The 15,534-nt window shown below is 44.3% G+C and overlaps 1 protein-coding gene across 1 annotated transcript; it reads left to right on the plus strand.

Annotated features, from left to right (window-relative positions):
- Positions 1-874: 874 nt before the first annotated feature.
- Positions 875-5,063, plus strand: nrarpa (NOTCH regulated ankyrin repeat protein a). The gene is made up of 2 exons (XM_084034927.1): positions 875-1,049; positions 1,266-5,063. The coding sequence occupies exon 2, from the start codon at positions 1,762-1,764 to the stop codon at positions 2,098-2,100; it is 339 nt and encodes a 112-aa protein (XP_083891053.1). The 5' UTR covers positions 875-1,049; positions 1,266-1,761; the 3' UTR covers positions 2,101-5,063.
- The last annotated feature ends 10,471 nt before the right edge of the window (positions 5,064-15,534 follow it).

Below are 15,534 nucleotides of genomic sequence, written 5' to 3' on the forward strand. Positions count from 1 at the left end.
GAGTGTCAACGCTGAGATATTGGGTTTTTTTTTATTATTATTATTTTACTGTCGTTGCCATTTGGTTCGGAGGCAATGACTTGAGAGAACACACGGGGTTTCTGGGGGTTTTAGACGCGTTCCCACATGAGACATTTTACCCTTGAAGCTCAAACCATTTGAAGACTTGTCTTTGAACTTTAAATGCATCGCAGCCTTTGCGCACCATGACACACATACCGGAGGCTCATTTAAATCATCGTGTTCACCGACAGTTAGTCAGAAAGTTTGGGCCACGTATCTGTCAAACGGCAGCACGTCGCTGTTGGCGCACACCCTCTCCTGGATATCATTGTCACCTTATTCTGCTCCTGTTTGTGGGTCGCAATCCTTTAAATAAGAGGACCTGTCAACAGGAATGTCACGTTAACATATAAGTTAGGCTACCTCGACGATGTGAAGTAAAGTTGATTTTATTTTTCTTTCTTTTTGTTGCTTTGCATGAGTGAACATCCTCGCCAGTCACCATTTCCATCGCCGTCGACGAGACGTGGAGAGGCTTACTGACGTTTTTGTTATGAGTTCCTGTTGATGTTAATCCAGTGGATGATCCTTTACAACGTGCCCGCTTTCTCAGCAGTTTTACAGCCCTGGCAGCACCATGCCTCTGGCTTTCAGTCCGCTTCCTGGGGTCGGCTACAGGAGATCGGATATAGAGCTCACCATTGCTGCGGGCGGCTTGTTTAATATCTCCGCAGCAACATTTGGCTCACCCTCCTCGGGAGACCACGCCTCCTCCCCGCAGATTCACATGGGGCACTGATCCCTCCCTCCCACCCCCCACCCCTAACCGAGCCGGCAGCCTATAACCTCCCCGGGTTTCCGCCCATTCCTCCACAGTTGATTCTTTGGGATGGCATTGTCATGCAAATAAAGGACGCGTAAAATATTCCCTCGGAGCGCAGCGCAGGGCAGAGTCTCACACTGACCGCGCGGAGGACGCAGACCGGGGCCACACGGTGGATTAGGATCGTTTTTTTCGTCGCTACGGACCCGTCCATCTGTCACAGGTAAGCCCACACACCGGCAGCGGATTACGTTTTCCAGACATGAGTTTCCAGTAGCGGTGTAGCCGCGCGTAAACGTGTGCGCACGGAGGTGTCCTCTCACTCGTGGATGTGACGGAATGTGAGGGTCTCTCTCGCAGTCCGCCTTGTGAGGAATCGGGATTAATGCGGGACTTTTCTTGTCCTTTTTTGTTTGTTTGTGTGTTGTTCTTTTCCCAGACACCCTGGCCACATGCGCAGCGACACATAGCCGGGACGTGTAGCCAGGATTCAGGACCGCTCAAGGGAAAAAAAAAACCTGCGGAGGCTGTCTTGTGGAGATAGTGGTCGTGCTTTCCCCCCCAAGTGAAGTCGGAGGTGTCCGTCTCCTCCATCGCTACCTGCTGCTGCTATACACAGGGAACTACGTCTAGAGACCTCCGGATCGCTTGAGAGCATCCTTTTTATGTTTTAGGGATTTTAGGATCTCTCGAATATTAACATTTTTTTTGCACACCACGTGTGTTATTTCCTCTCTTGTCCTTTTTGGGATATACACAGTGATTCCTTTTTTTCCTGTTTTAGTACTTTAAAGTGCCTTAATAACTGGTTGTAATCCAGTGTAACTGTGGCATTGTCACAAGACCAGAGACGCTCAACAGGGAGAAGACGATTATTCTCAGCTTTAGAGCTCAGGCAGGATTACTGGTTCCCCACCCTCCAGCGAGCTGCAACCATGAGCCAGGCGGATGTGTCGACTTGCTCCGCGCCGCAGAGGGTTTTCCAGGAGGCGGTGAAGAAGGGCAACACCAAGGAGCTGCACTCTTTGCTGCAGAACATGACAAACTGCGAGTTCAACGTCAACTCCTTCGGGCCAGAGGGACAGACGGCCCTCCACCAGTCTGTCATTGACGGCAACCTGGAGCTGGTAAAACTGCTGGTGAAGTTTGGGGCAGATATCCGACTGGCCAACAGGGAAGGGTGGAGCGCTTTACACATCGCTGCCTTCGGGGGCCACCAAGACATTGTGCTATACCTCATCACCAAGGCCAAGTACTCCTCTGGCGCCCGGTGATCTGTCTCTGCTGTCAGGTAAAATAAGAAAAAAATGAAAAAAAATAAAAATAAATAACAAGTTGAAAATACAAGCTGCAACACACGGGAAAGCCAGGCTCTTGTACCAGCAAAACTGCCATTATTTACATAGTTGTGCCAAATTATATATATTAAAAAAAAAGAAAGAAAAGAAAAGAAATAAAAAATAAAAACCTGCAGAATAATCTTCACACATTGTAAACCAAACGCCCCCCCTCCCCTCCTCTGCACTCCCGAGTGAAGCACCGCATGGTTCACGCACGGCGCGTCAACACGCATCTTTTTTTAACAAAAGAAACGCAATTTCTTTGAGTTTGTTGGTACTAAAGCTTTCCTCTTGAATGTGTATACTAGATCTCGTCGTCCACTATAAAAAAAGAAGCCGGTGTCCGTGTATCACGTGTGTGTGTTCGTGCGTGTGTGTTTGGACTCCAGAGTGCAGATGGCCCAGTTTCTTCCATCTCCAGTATACAGTTGAATAGTTTCTTTGTGGGGGGCTGTTTGCTCCCCATTGTTCACTTGTAAAAAACCCTTTTTAAGTTATTTTATAAGAAACTCGGCACTTGATGCTATAAGACTGCATGCTGGAATATCTGAAAGGGAAGACACGAACAAGAGAAGAAGGGTCGCCCTCTGTTGGCTACCAGAGGGTTTTTTTCTTTTCTTTTAAATTAGTTTTATTTTTGTTACTCAAAGAGCGGCATTATGGCTATCCAACACGCTTTCAGATGTGTAATCATTATGTAACAACAGGGTGACTCCATCACTGTTGTGAAGTACTGTACACAATAGCTTTACTTTTGTTTGTTTTATTTTTTTAAAAGAGAAAAAAAAGAAAAGAGACAGTAGCTGAATGCGCTCAGCCTTACTCCATGCCGATCTTGCCATGCTGGCGTCCAACTTTTCAGGCCAGTTGCGACCACTTTGCCGGTGGTTCATTGTGTTATTAAGAGAAAAGAGAAAAAAAACCCGCTGCTTTCGCTTTGTATCAACAACAACAACAAAAAGGTCGCATTTGGAATTCACTTTATAATCTCCTTTCAGTATTTTATTAACATCCTAGTCATCACTGTGAAAGCAGGCTGGGTTTTTTGTGTTTTTTTTTTATTTATGAAGGTACATTTAGAAGATGCATTTTTGAATATGTTGTGGTTCTTTTTTTTTTTAAAGTGTAAGAATATCTAGGGTGACTCAAGCTGCTTCAGACTCGTAGTATAAACTGTCCCGTGTGGAGGTAGACCTGCCACCCCCCCAAACCCAGAAACCCCTCTGTTAAAGCCTGTTGATCCTCAAGAGGACTTTCTCCCCCACTCCTCCTCCTCCTCCTCCTCCTCCTCCCATTAAAAGGACTTTGTTTGGTTGCCTTTTGCCAGCTACCTCGACTATAAAGTATTCTCAAGTTGTTCAGCTCCCTCACCACTCTGCCACGTTGTTTGGAGTCTGAGGAGATTCACAATTTGTCTGTGATCATCCGCGTGCCAGTATGTGTTTTTGTAGCCTATACGGACAGATGGACTTCCATACAGAAGATGCAATGAACCCATCCCTGCATCCTCAGTCGGGACAGTTTATTTTACACCACAACCAAACCTATTCTGTCAAGCAATGTGTCGTTTTGCCTTTCTGCAAGGGTGTCTGTGGTTCTCTGTCTGTCTCTCTCACACACACACACACACACACACACACACACACACACACACACACACACACACTGCCATTGTTTTCTCTATAAACCTCCACTCTCCTCTCCCTTTGTCTTCATTAGCCTCTGTTTTTGTTTTCTATTTCTTTCCAGTCATTACAAAAAAATGGAATTGTATCGCATGACTTATAAATGCAGGGAGTTTTATTGCACAAAAATGCGGAGCCTTGTGCGCCCCCAGTGTTTGTACGGGGTAACTGCAGGAGCCAAGGCTTTGGAATAGTTACTACTACTGAGCAGGACCCTAATACTGTTGGACGATGAAGAGTTAAAAAACAACAACAACAACAACACATGACTATTGCAGGATGTCACGGAAAAGGAAAAATTAATTGGTTTCATAAACTGCCTGCTGCATTTTGAAAGTCATGGCACCCTAACATTTGTATCAATGCTGCTTGTATGTTTTTTTTTTTTTTAATGTTATGTTATTATTTTTTTAAGCCTACTGCTCAAATGGCCAGCAGTTGTATAGAAGCTTCATAGCAGCACTGGTTCACCACATGAGAAGCTGTTGAAAGAGTGTTTTATTGTTTTGTTTTAATTGAAGTGTGTTGGTGTGATTGGATGCTTCTCATGAGGGCCTCACGTCGCTGTCGTTTAGAACAGTCATCCAGACTGAGAACTTCCCTTTTCAAACCTGGAACAGCCACAAGTAATCGAAGCGATAGATCCACTACATCAAGCTATAGATTGGTATCAGGCAACAAATTAAATATGCATCGCTTGTCTTAAACTTGATGTTTTTTTTTTGTTTTGTTTTTTTATTATTTGAATATTGCACTGATGACTGTTGTTGAAAAGTTGGCTTTTATGTGTCAACATTTTTTTTTTATTTTTTTTTTCTGAATAGAAAAAAAACGAACACAACAAAATACTATTGTATAAATATATGCTCCAGGTGATAATGTCCTAATGTGTGTGTTACTTTGTGGGGGAAAAAACATGATGTTTTTTTTTTTCAACAAAGATGCGTGTATCTCTGTGATTGGGTGTATGTATATATACATATGGATATATATATCAACGCTGATGATGATGATATCTCGGGGCACTTTCTTTTCTGAAGTGCTGTCTTCCTGTTTATTTGAAAGGGGAATAATACATTTGATGGTAAGATCATTGTAACATGATTAAAAATTGCACGGTCGTGTGGTTGTTTGGCTTACCAGGGTCATAACATTTATGACGTAAGGAGCCAGCCGCCGGAATGGTGTACATGAGTGAGATGATTTTTTTTTTTTTTTTTTTCAAGAGAAAAAAAAAAAGTGCTGACTTCTTTGGACCAAGTTGTGTTTCTGGTCTTGCTTCATTTCAAGCAGGAGGGAAACGGCTGATTTTTCATGAGTGATGCAGATGTTCCATCGTGTTTGATTTTTTTGTTTGTATTCTTTTATTTTTGAACGTTTGTAACACTGTGATGATGACTGATGTCATGTGGAGATGAGTGCTGTATTATTTTTGTACGTTTGTGTACAAGCCAGTAAAGAAATCATTAAACTCAAACACTGTGTATGCATACATTTCTTCCTCGTCACCCAGGCAAAAAGCTACGTTTTCTCCTCCCCCCTCCTGCATTTTACATAGAAAAGGTTGGTTTGGGAAACACACCCCTACCCTCCTCTCTCTCTTTTCCCTCCCCGTCTTCCAAGCCGGGCCCAACCCAGATCCCCATTCTCTCCTTTTGTCATTCATCTGGCCTCATCCTTTCACTGCCGGGATAAAAGAGCCCAGTGCATTGTGGGTAGGCTCAGTTTAAAGAAGGGTCCCCTCCCCTGTGTGTGTTGTGGGAGAGCTGGTTTTATGTTACCCCCACACACTCAACAACTTTCCAACACACACTCCTCTCTTGTGCTCCCCCTCTCTGCTGAATAAGGCCCAAGCTTTACGCAATAATTCAGCTCTCTGCTAACTAACCTGCTCTCGCACACCCTTGAGTGCGTCTTTCACTCATCATCTGTGCTCTATTCCTGGAATTATCTTTGTTCCTTTCACTTCACTAACCCCTTCCTGTACGCGGTACTAACTCTGCTTCTTAAAAATGATTTTTGTGTGGTGTGGAACAAACTTGTAACTTTTTTTATTTTCATTTCTGTTTTGTGTTTTTGTTTTCATGTGAAATACACATGTTCTGAAGCGTCCCTGTGATGATGCATGGCCCCAAAAGTGGTCTGGTTTAACCGCTTTCACTTCATTTGCGCCATAAATCAAAAATCTGGAACATTCATTTGCAGTCAAAAAGGTTAAGAAATGTGAATTTTGCATGCAATATTTAAACGAAGCCTTAAAATGAACATCAATCATTTTATTGTTCTTCACCGGGCTTTTAGCACAAAATACTGCTGGTTCCTTTTTGCTCACGAGTCTCAACACCTGCTTCTTTGAAATGAGACCTTTCGTTGAGTCATGTTCTACCCGTTTCATGGAAACGCTGCTTTGCAACTGATATTGCGCTGCTGTGGGAGGGTCGTGGGAAAGCAGCGCTGCAGTGCATCTTCCTGCGTGCTGGGACCTTGTTGGTGTTGTAACTTTTGCTGGGTGTCGACCTGCCGTTAACTGCTACTGTTTGAGTAAGGAGGGGTTGCGAATGTGATTCAAGTAACGGTTGTGGTTCGAGTGTTTTCATTTCAGTGTGATCCTGAATTTAAAAAACTTTTATTGTTAGAGCAGCCGTTAAACTTGCATTCCGAGCTGCGGGCTGAACCGTCTTTGACCTCAAATGTTCTGCGCTGACCACACCAAGCAGCAGGAAGGTTTCGCTCCTTTAAACACCAGCCCTCTTCTGTGTTTTGATGCCGTGGCAGGCCGAACGGGCTATCTGGCTTGCTAGTTCGCTTGTCCTTTCCTCTCTCCCCCCCGAGTCTCTCACTTCTGCAGGATGTTTTTGTTGAGCTGGGATACCCTATTGTTCACACACTGAGCTGGCTGGCCTCCCAGGGTTGCTGCTGGCTGCTAGGCCCCCTAATAGGTTCTTCATGTGCCTTGGCTTTCCTCGCTCCTCTTGGTCTGGCCCTTTGCATGGAGCAGCCTGCTTTAGTCAGCCAGACAACGCAAGGCATTTTGGGAGGAATTTTGCAGAGAAGACAGTGGGAGGAAATTGCTCAGGGAATTGTTTTAAGTGCAGAAACGCATCTAAACGACATATTAAAAAGGCGAGCAGGCCACGTTGACATATATAGTGTGTGTGCATGCGTGTGTTTTGTCTGGTTTTGCATTACATCGAGTAAAATATTGTTGGTTGCGTTCGTGTTACAGCAGCTGCAATCAAGTGCGTCTGTGTGATTATCTTGCATCTCCATTCAAAAGGCCATTGTTCTGTGGCTCATAAAATATTCATATCCATGCTTTACACCCCTCATCCGAAGGGTTACACTTGATCTGTAAGACACAAGATTAACCGAACATCTTGTGATATGTGTAAAAACCCAGTTTAATTGGTTTTGCAACACTTGAATTCCTCATTTTATAACGGCTCCTGTTCAACGTACACACAACGACATGCGCTCCTGTATATGACTTCCTCAAAGTGCCTTGAGATTGACATGATTGCTGTCTGATTGGGTAATAATGTGAAACGAATGGCTTGTTTTGAATGAGTTTTACATTTAGGACGGGAACACATATGAGGAACTTTTAGAGTTGCTGCAGGAACCTGCGGCCACATGTAGAGGAACTTAGAGAAGCGTCACACGGTCTTTCCAGCGCTGTCGGTTTGTTAAAGGCGTTGTTATCATTCTAATTGGCACATAGATTCAATGACTGATCACTAATTTCAGATCACGTCTCCAACCAGCTTCAGAGTTTTAATCACCTGGAGTAACTGAACATACCAGTGTGGGTGTATCCTTTATATGATGATGTCAAATCATAAGATATTTTTATGACTTTTACCATTTCTTCTGTAACCTTGCATTCAGTCATGAGCACACATTTGTGTCTAAGACCAGAATGACAGTGTTTTAACTGCAAGGCTTACACACCTGTACTTATTTTTACCAACAATAATTTGCCAAATGAATGTTATATGTCAGAATATAACCAAATTTTGTTTTTTTTTCCAATTGAGTGCAAAGACGACACAAACACAAACCTTATAAAGTTGATGAGTTGCTAGCAAATAGTTGCTTATTTGCAAAGCCGGCAAATTCTTCTCTTTCCTTTTAGTTCTGTTTTGGTCTCCACCATCTCCTCTGGGAAATATCTGTCTCTTTAGTGGCCAAATGCTCAGCTGTATCTGCCTCTTGGCAGTAGTGTGCAGTTGATGAGAACCGCGAAGTTTGATGACCAACATAAAAGTAAACACTGAGTTGGGTGGCACATGGAACATTCTCTATTGTTTACTTCATCAGCTGACTATATTTAGTATCAACTTGTTCTTAAACTACATCATATTTACTCTTCAGTTACATTATACAACATCAGCATTGTCATTTATAACTGCAAAAAAATTGGACCAATTTCAATGTCAAATGAGTATAAACTTGAGTGAGTGTGAACTTTACTTAACAGCAGCCGTGATAATCACCCACAACTCTCTCAGTTGCATCATCGTTAGTAAAAAAAGCATCAATCTTTTTGACATTCTTGCACTGTGTTGCACTGCTGTTTTTTTTGTTGTCATTTCCCAGAAAGCACAGCGATCATTTAGACCACAATCCCGGCCCATGTGCAGCTAAACCCGCCCCGAGTCAGCGATGCTGGTGGGTGACAGTGAGCTTGAAATCCTGCTGATGCAACACTTTCTCTCCATAAGCAGGGTCTGTTGCTAAACACAACCAGTGAACACCCCCGCCCCAAAATCTGCCCGTGAGTATGAAGGGGAGTAAAAGAAATAATGTGAGAGAGAGAGAGAGTGAGAGAGAGAGACAGGTGGTCGGGCCGGTCTTTTCCTTGCCCTCCGCTCCTTTTTGAACTTTTCTTTCATTCTTCCAGTTCATTCTGTGCTTCTTTCCATAGCGCTAGTGACAAGGCGCTCCATTCACTGCCTCATTCTTCCACCCCTCCCTCCTCCCTCCATCTCCCTCACACACCCCAACCCCGTCCCCTCCCTCACAGCTCCTTTGTCTAGCTTGCGGGGGCCTGCTTTAGCTGCTATTCACCAGCCAGACGGACCGCCATTGACTGGACCCCCCCCTCCATCCTCCCCCCCCTAACATCCCTCCCTCTGACAAACACCCTCACACACACATATGCACACAGCAACCTGGCCATTCCCCACCCTACGCCCTGTATCAGGCAGCTGCTATGCTAATAGGGAGGAAGGGATGGAGGGAGGGAGGGAGGGATGAGGAGGAGAGACAGAGCAGCCAGCCTATAGCAAAGGGACAGAGGGAGGGAGAGCAGGGAGAGTGACCCCGCTCCTCCATCTCCATAGCCATGCCAGAGCAGCAGCTCGCCTCCTGTTACACAAAGGGAATCCCCCGGCCCTCCTCCTCCCTTCTCACCCCCTCTCCCCCCTCCTTCCACCCCTCTGTTCCCCTCTTTCTCATTCAAATCCATTTTATACCCCAGTGGTAAAGGGAGCTGTAAGTGCAGTATGTAAAGTAACCTTACTCCTGCCCTGCGGGCGTAACCATTCAGAGCTCAAGACACAGAGAGCAGCCTGTGTGTGTGTGTGTGTGTGTGTGTGTGTGTGTGTGTGTGTGTGTGTGTGTGTGTGTGTGTGTGTGTGTGTGTGTGTGTGTGTGTGTGTGTGTGTGTGTGTGTGTCCATTCCCCTGCTTTGTTTGGGATGCGGCCCATACCTCCACACACACACACACACACACACACACACACACACACACACACAACTGACACCTGTCCTTGAGTCGAGTTGCATCTCCCTTCATACTCAAATAGTGCTGGACACATTAGAGACACACATTCTTCACACACCGACAGACATACACACATCACCGTTTGGTATTGAGCAATTAATACACTTTTTTAAAGTTTTAAATAATAATCCATTAAACTTTTCTAGAGAAGCGTTGATTCAACTCTATTGTCATTTAAGGGGGCGTTGGGGGCTGAAAGGTGTTTCTAATATTTTGTCCGCCCCCTTAAATGTCAGTAGGCTTGAATATTAAGAGTTGAATGGACTAATGTCACATATGGCTTATGGTTGAACTAACTTGTCTCTCGATCAACTGAAGATAGACAGTCGCAATACAATCAAATTCAATAATTATAAAATACACCATTGAACTTGATAAAACCCTTCAGAACAACCATTCTCTGACCAGCATGGACGTTGCATAAGCAGTTGCTTCTTTTTTTATATCACAGTAACAAGTCTCATTAATAAACATTGAACTCACAATCCTTATTTTTCTCATATATTTCACAATTTCTTATTTTCCCCTGCATGAATTTGAAAGGCACTCCATTTGATCAAAAGCCAGGTTTATTCCGCCACTTTATAGTTTGCAGTTTGTTCGACTGTATTGTAATTCAATGCCCATGGCTGTGTGTGTGTTGGCATGTTTGTGTCAGCAGCTTTTCTCTGCTAGCATGTGTACACATTTTGGTGTGTTTTGGATGGAGGGGGAGGGAGGGGGGTGGTGTTGGCAGGAAGGCCTTTCTCTCTCTTCTCTCTCCGTCCCTCCTGTTCTGTTATTTACCCCTGTGCAGTGTGACCCTGTGCCCCATCAGGGAGGCACGTCCCATTTGACATCTGCCTGTTTGCAGGGGGGAGGGTGGGGGGTACAAGGGGTGGGGTGCCCATATGCTTACACCTCCCCACCTCACCTCACCCCACCCCACCCCACCCGACCCAGCCTGCCCCCGTCCCGAGCTCACACACAACACGCACAACTCCAACACCACGTCTCCTGCCGCCTGCACCCTTTGTTACCCCATGTGTGTGTGTGTGTGTGAGAGAGAGATGTCATGCCATTCCAACACACAGACCTCCTGCAAGCCACGTGGGAGAAAGTGTGTTTTTAGAGATGGATGGATGCATGCATGGATAGATGGATGCATGGATGGATGGATGTCCAGACCCACCCACCCATCCACCCACACCTAAATCCCGCTGCCCTTATGTGTTGCATGATAGGGTCTACCAGTTACCCTGTATGGATTATCCCCCCCTGCACAATGATTCAGTGTGCTGGATGTACAATGCCCAGGCCGGCCGCGGGACCTGGATCTAGGCTAACGAGCTCGGTGAAGTTTAAATGGCCCAGTGTAACACTGACAAAAACCTGCCGGTGATACTGCACTCTGTGACAGCATGTACTCTGTCAGGGCCTGCTGCCTTTGTCCGACAGGCTGTTTACGATAATACCTCTTGTTAAAGGGCTTACAGTGTATTAGGTTGTTATTACATATTGTGACACAGCTGTTGCAGCTATTTTTTTCTTTTACAGTGAAGAAATGTGCCTGAGATGGCTTTGGAAATGAATCTATCTGCATTGGGTGAGCTGTTTCTTTCTAGCTGGGTGATTGAGAGCATGCACATCCCATCCTATATTTAGGTCTGGTGGAGGTGAACAGCAAATAACTCACAAAAAAAGATCACTTACTTTACAGAAATGCTTTCTGTCTTTTTGAAAGTCTGCATTTCCAATGTGCTTCGGTTCATCCAGAAAGCCTGCAGAAACTGCAAATGCAGCATCTCTCAACGTGACAGTTGCACACGTGGCTGCTGGACCTTAACCACTACATGGAAGTGAACATACTGTACTCTGGCTGCAGGCCAGCTGCAATGTGCATACAGACAACATGACAATGTTCACAGATGGGCTAGTTTTGACAAAATGATCTTACAATGTGGGCAATTACTTGTCTTTATAGGGTTTGAAAACATGTGATGATTCAAACTTGAACTGATGTGTTTCATTCATAAGAAAACACATATAATGGTTCTCAACTCACCGAGAAGCATTACGTTTTTAGAGCAACAAAGCAACACATTTTTACCATTGTGTTCCGGTCGGCCACAATAAACCTGCGTTTACAAGCATTACTTAGTGCGTATAAGGAACGACAGGCTCCATTTGTCTGCAATGATGATGGGGTTTGTGTTCTTAAAGTACACCAAAGCAGGCTTCATTCTTTGAGAGTCATCCAATACATTCATGGATTTAAAACAGCTGCATGTAAAAAAAAAAAAACAATCAAACATCAAAACATTTTATATTCATATTAAGGACCAGCTGTAGTGACACATATTGAGCTGCATACACCGAATAACTGACATTTGACACACTTTCAGACCTTCAAGAGTCAGCCTGGTTGTGTTGTTTTTGTGATTAGCGCATACAATCATTATTCTATTATTTATAAGTATGTATGCATGTGTGTGTATGTACGTATATGTGTGTGTGTGTGTGTGCGCATGTGTACATGTGTGTCAGGGAGTAATTATGGGGAATAAAGGCCTGGTTGTACAGAGTGAAACTGTGGGTTTTGAAGTGAGATGGAAGATGCTTTTCTGTTTGGCTGAGCAGACTCAATGGTCCCATTCAGCCAGCCCCCTTACTGCCCATTGTCCTCCCACCACCAGCCCTCCACACACACACACACACACACACACACACACACACACACACACACACACACACACACACACACACACACACACACACACACACACGGCTGTATGGACCCAGTGAAATTGGAGTGGAGGCCTGGAGGAGAAAGAGGGATGGAGTGAGAGCTCCTGCTGAATCTGAGCGCCGTTAGAAGTGAGGACGAGAGGAGTAGAAAAGGCCGTGGGTGGAGTTCAGGGATGGAAATAAAATTGCTATCTTTTCAATTTAAATTGTCATGTTTGTAATAATTATAATTTTTTACAAGTGGTGGTCATTGCAAACTGCAACTAGTGGACTAAATGTTACTTAAAGAACATAAACATCAGTATCAAAAAGTAAAAGTATGCAAAAAACAGTTTATGTTATATGTGAACTGGATATGGACAGCTGGATTAACGTGCATGCAGGATTTTAATATTTTCAACACGGCAGAATCCGAGAAATTACTCGTAACTATAGTTGTAAAACAAAAATGCAATATTTTCCCCTGAAATGTAGCAGAGCAGAAGTTTAAGGTGAGTACAAACATAAAAACCACTGAATTGTACTTGGGTAAGTGTAGGACTTTGGTTACATTCCACCACGGTCTCTATCACCTCTGTGTGGGACATCTTTCACAGCATGTCAATGTCCAGCTTGTCTCAGTTCTCTCAGACAACACATGTTGTCACCATCTAATGCCCTAAGTTAGACCCCTCGTCCGGCAGTTAACCAGCTCCACAAGGCAGGAGAAGAAGAAAAAAAACCCTCATACAATAGTGTGTATACGAACACACAGTGGTCACACAATAGTCTGGCTAAGGGTATGAAGAACTCACACTCGTTGGGGGTTAATGATCATCGGCCATTGGTTTGGAGCCCATTAGGCCATTGATCTGGCTGTGTCTTTTATGCCACCTGGGGAAAGGAATGTGCTGGGTCTCCTATTGTGTCTGTCTGCAAGTCTGTGTATGTGTGTGTGCGTGTGTGTCAAAGAGAGGTCAATCAAAGCAGAATGGGCCAGAGTGTCACACACTGTGCAGAGACAGTGGAGGATTGAACATTCTTGAGGTCACTTGGTCAAGGGTCATTAGCCTGGGATTGATTTGAAAGCAGAAATGGAGACGCAGAGAAAAAAAAAATGACTCGTAAACATTTATGAACTCACACTGGCCGCATATGAACACAAACACATTTTAATGTTCTTACTCAACGGGAACCCTGCTGCACGGTGCCCGAAACACACCAGGGAGGTAGATAAATGATGATGCAGAGCTCAGCACCTTTGGCGACTACGTGAGGCGCATGCATACACGCCACGCACACAAAGGGAAGAAAAGAGCTTCATTCATAGCTGCTTCTATTAGTTGGCTGAATTTATCGCCTCTTCTTATAAAACATCCCCCTTTAAAAACAATAAAACGTCTCCATGGGTGGAAAACAACTAATTACAAGCACTTTTGTGGCTTTAATTGAGCAGCTTTTTCCATGCACTTCTACTTAAAAAAAAAAAAAGAAATACTGTCTTAAATCAGTTACTCTGCATTCATGGATCAGGCATGCATTTTAATGGGTGTATACGTTGTAAATAACGGCTTTATTGATGGTGACTGGATCACTGATTCATGCTTAGATAAATAATATGCCATTCATTAAAACAGAGGATTCTTTATTAATGACTTTCTCTCAAGACAAATGCACTTATGTGGGATTGCTGGTGCCCGGTGCAACTAAGGCTTAATACAGCAATCAGAAGCATAATTCCTTCTATTAAGTATCCCTTAATATTTGTGCGACCACTATGCTGTTTATTACACAATCAAGTGGGTGTGCCATATATATTTCATATCAATCTCTTGTCCATTATAGTTGCAAACCAATAGTTTTTGTTCTTTTACTTCTTACTCCTGCTTGAGTCGTATTTAAGTGAAGTAAGTATGTTTTTTTTTTTTCTTCTTGTTTTCTTTCCACGCCTGAACAATTTGTCTGTCTTTTTGGAGCAAACATCTGTTGGATCTCAGAGCCACTGAAAGCGCTCGGAGGACACAGCTGGGGTTCAGGGGAGGGGGTGAGCGGGGTCTTTAAATGTCAGGGGGCTGCCAGTTGGTCGGCCATGTAATCAGAGTTGAACTTGAAGAAGGAAAGAAAGTGATGTCCAACACAAGATGAGCGAGAGAGAGAGAGTAACGTGTGTGTGTGTGTGTGTGTGTGTGTGTGTGTGTGTGTGTGTGTGTGTGTGTGTGTGTGTGTGTGTGTGTGTGTGTGTGTGTGTGTGTGTGTGTGTGTGTGTGTGTGTGTGGAGAGGGGGAGTCTTCTGTCGGCAGGACAATAGACAGTGGCAGCAGCAGCAGCAGCTGACCAGAGAATCCCTTCTTCTTTTGTCATCCCGTATAATGACGTCTCCACCACACACACTCTGTCTCTCCCTTTTCCCTCCCTTCCTCCTCCCCCTCTTCACCTCATCACTACTCATCCCTCCTCCCGCTCTGCCTATTTGGCATCAAGGGACTTCTGCGTGTCCTTTCTCTCTCTCTCTTTCTTCCCGGGATCTCTTTACATCCCCCCCCCCACCTTTTCTTCTGTCCATCCTGCTCTTCAGACACACATGTTCTTTCTTTATTATTTGTCTGCGTTTGTGCAAGTACGTTGGGTTTGTATATATGTGTTTTCCAGCCTTTGCTCCTAAAGAATGTAACCTCTGAGACGCTCTCCAAACTCAGTAAATATCTCCATTACAGGCCATATTATGTTAACTGTGTGCACTTCCAGCTCCCATCTGTGTGCAACCTGTGTGTAATCTTTGTGTGTCACTCCGTTCAGCATGTCTGGGCCTTCCTTCTTCTTTTGACAGTGTTTTCACATGTCAACTCCGACTGCTAAGACAAGCAGTTTCAGGATGTGCAGTGACCCTATAGGTGTAACAGTTAACAGACAGGTGGAGGCCTGGCTAAGAGTCCTTGTCTTGAATGTTTAACTTTCTGTATCTTATTAAAAACACTTTGAACGAGCAGGCTTATACACGGCACCAAACACTGTGGAACCGGCTGAATAGAAATGAAGTCATTCTGATATATTTAGATGGGAAGCCGGTACAAGCTGGTGACACAGACGGAGCTGATGTGAGGAACCAGCTAAAGCGCGGTGGGAATTGTTCTTGTGGTAAGCACAGCCTGTCCATGCAAACCTCTCTGCACTTATCACTTCCTCACTCT

Source organism: Eutrigla gurnardus (assembly GCF_963514095.1).
Source record: "Eutrigla gurnardus genome assembly, chromosome: 19".
Classification (NCBI taxonomy): domain Eukaryota; kingdom Metazoa; phylum Chordata; class Actinopteri; order Perciformes; family Triglidae; genus Eutrigla; species Eutrigla gurnardus.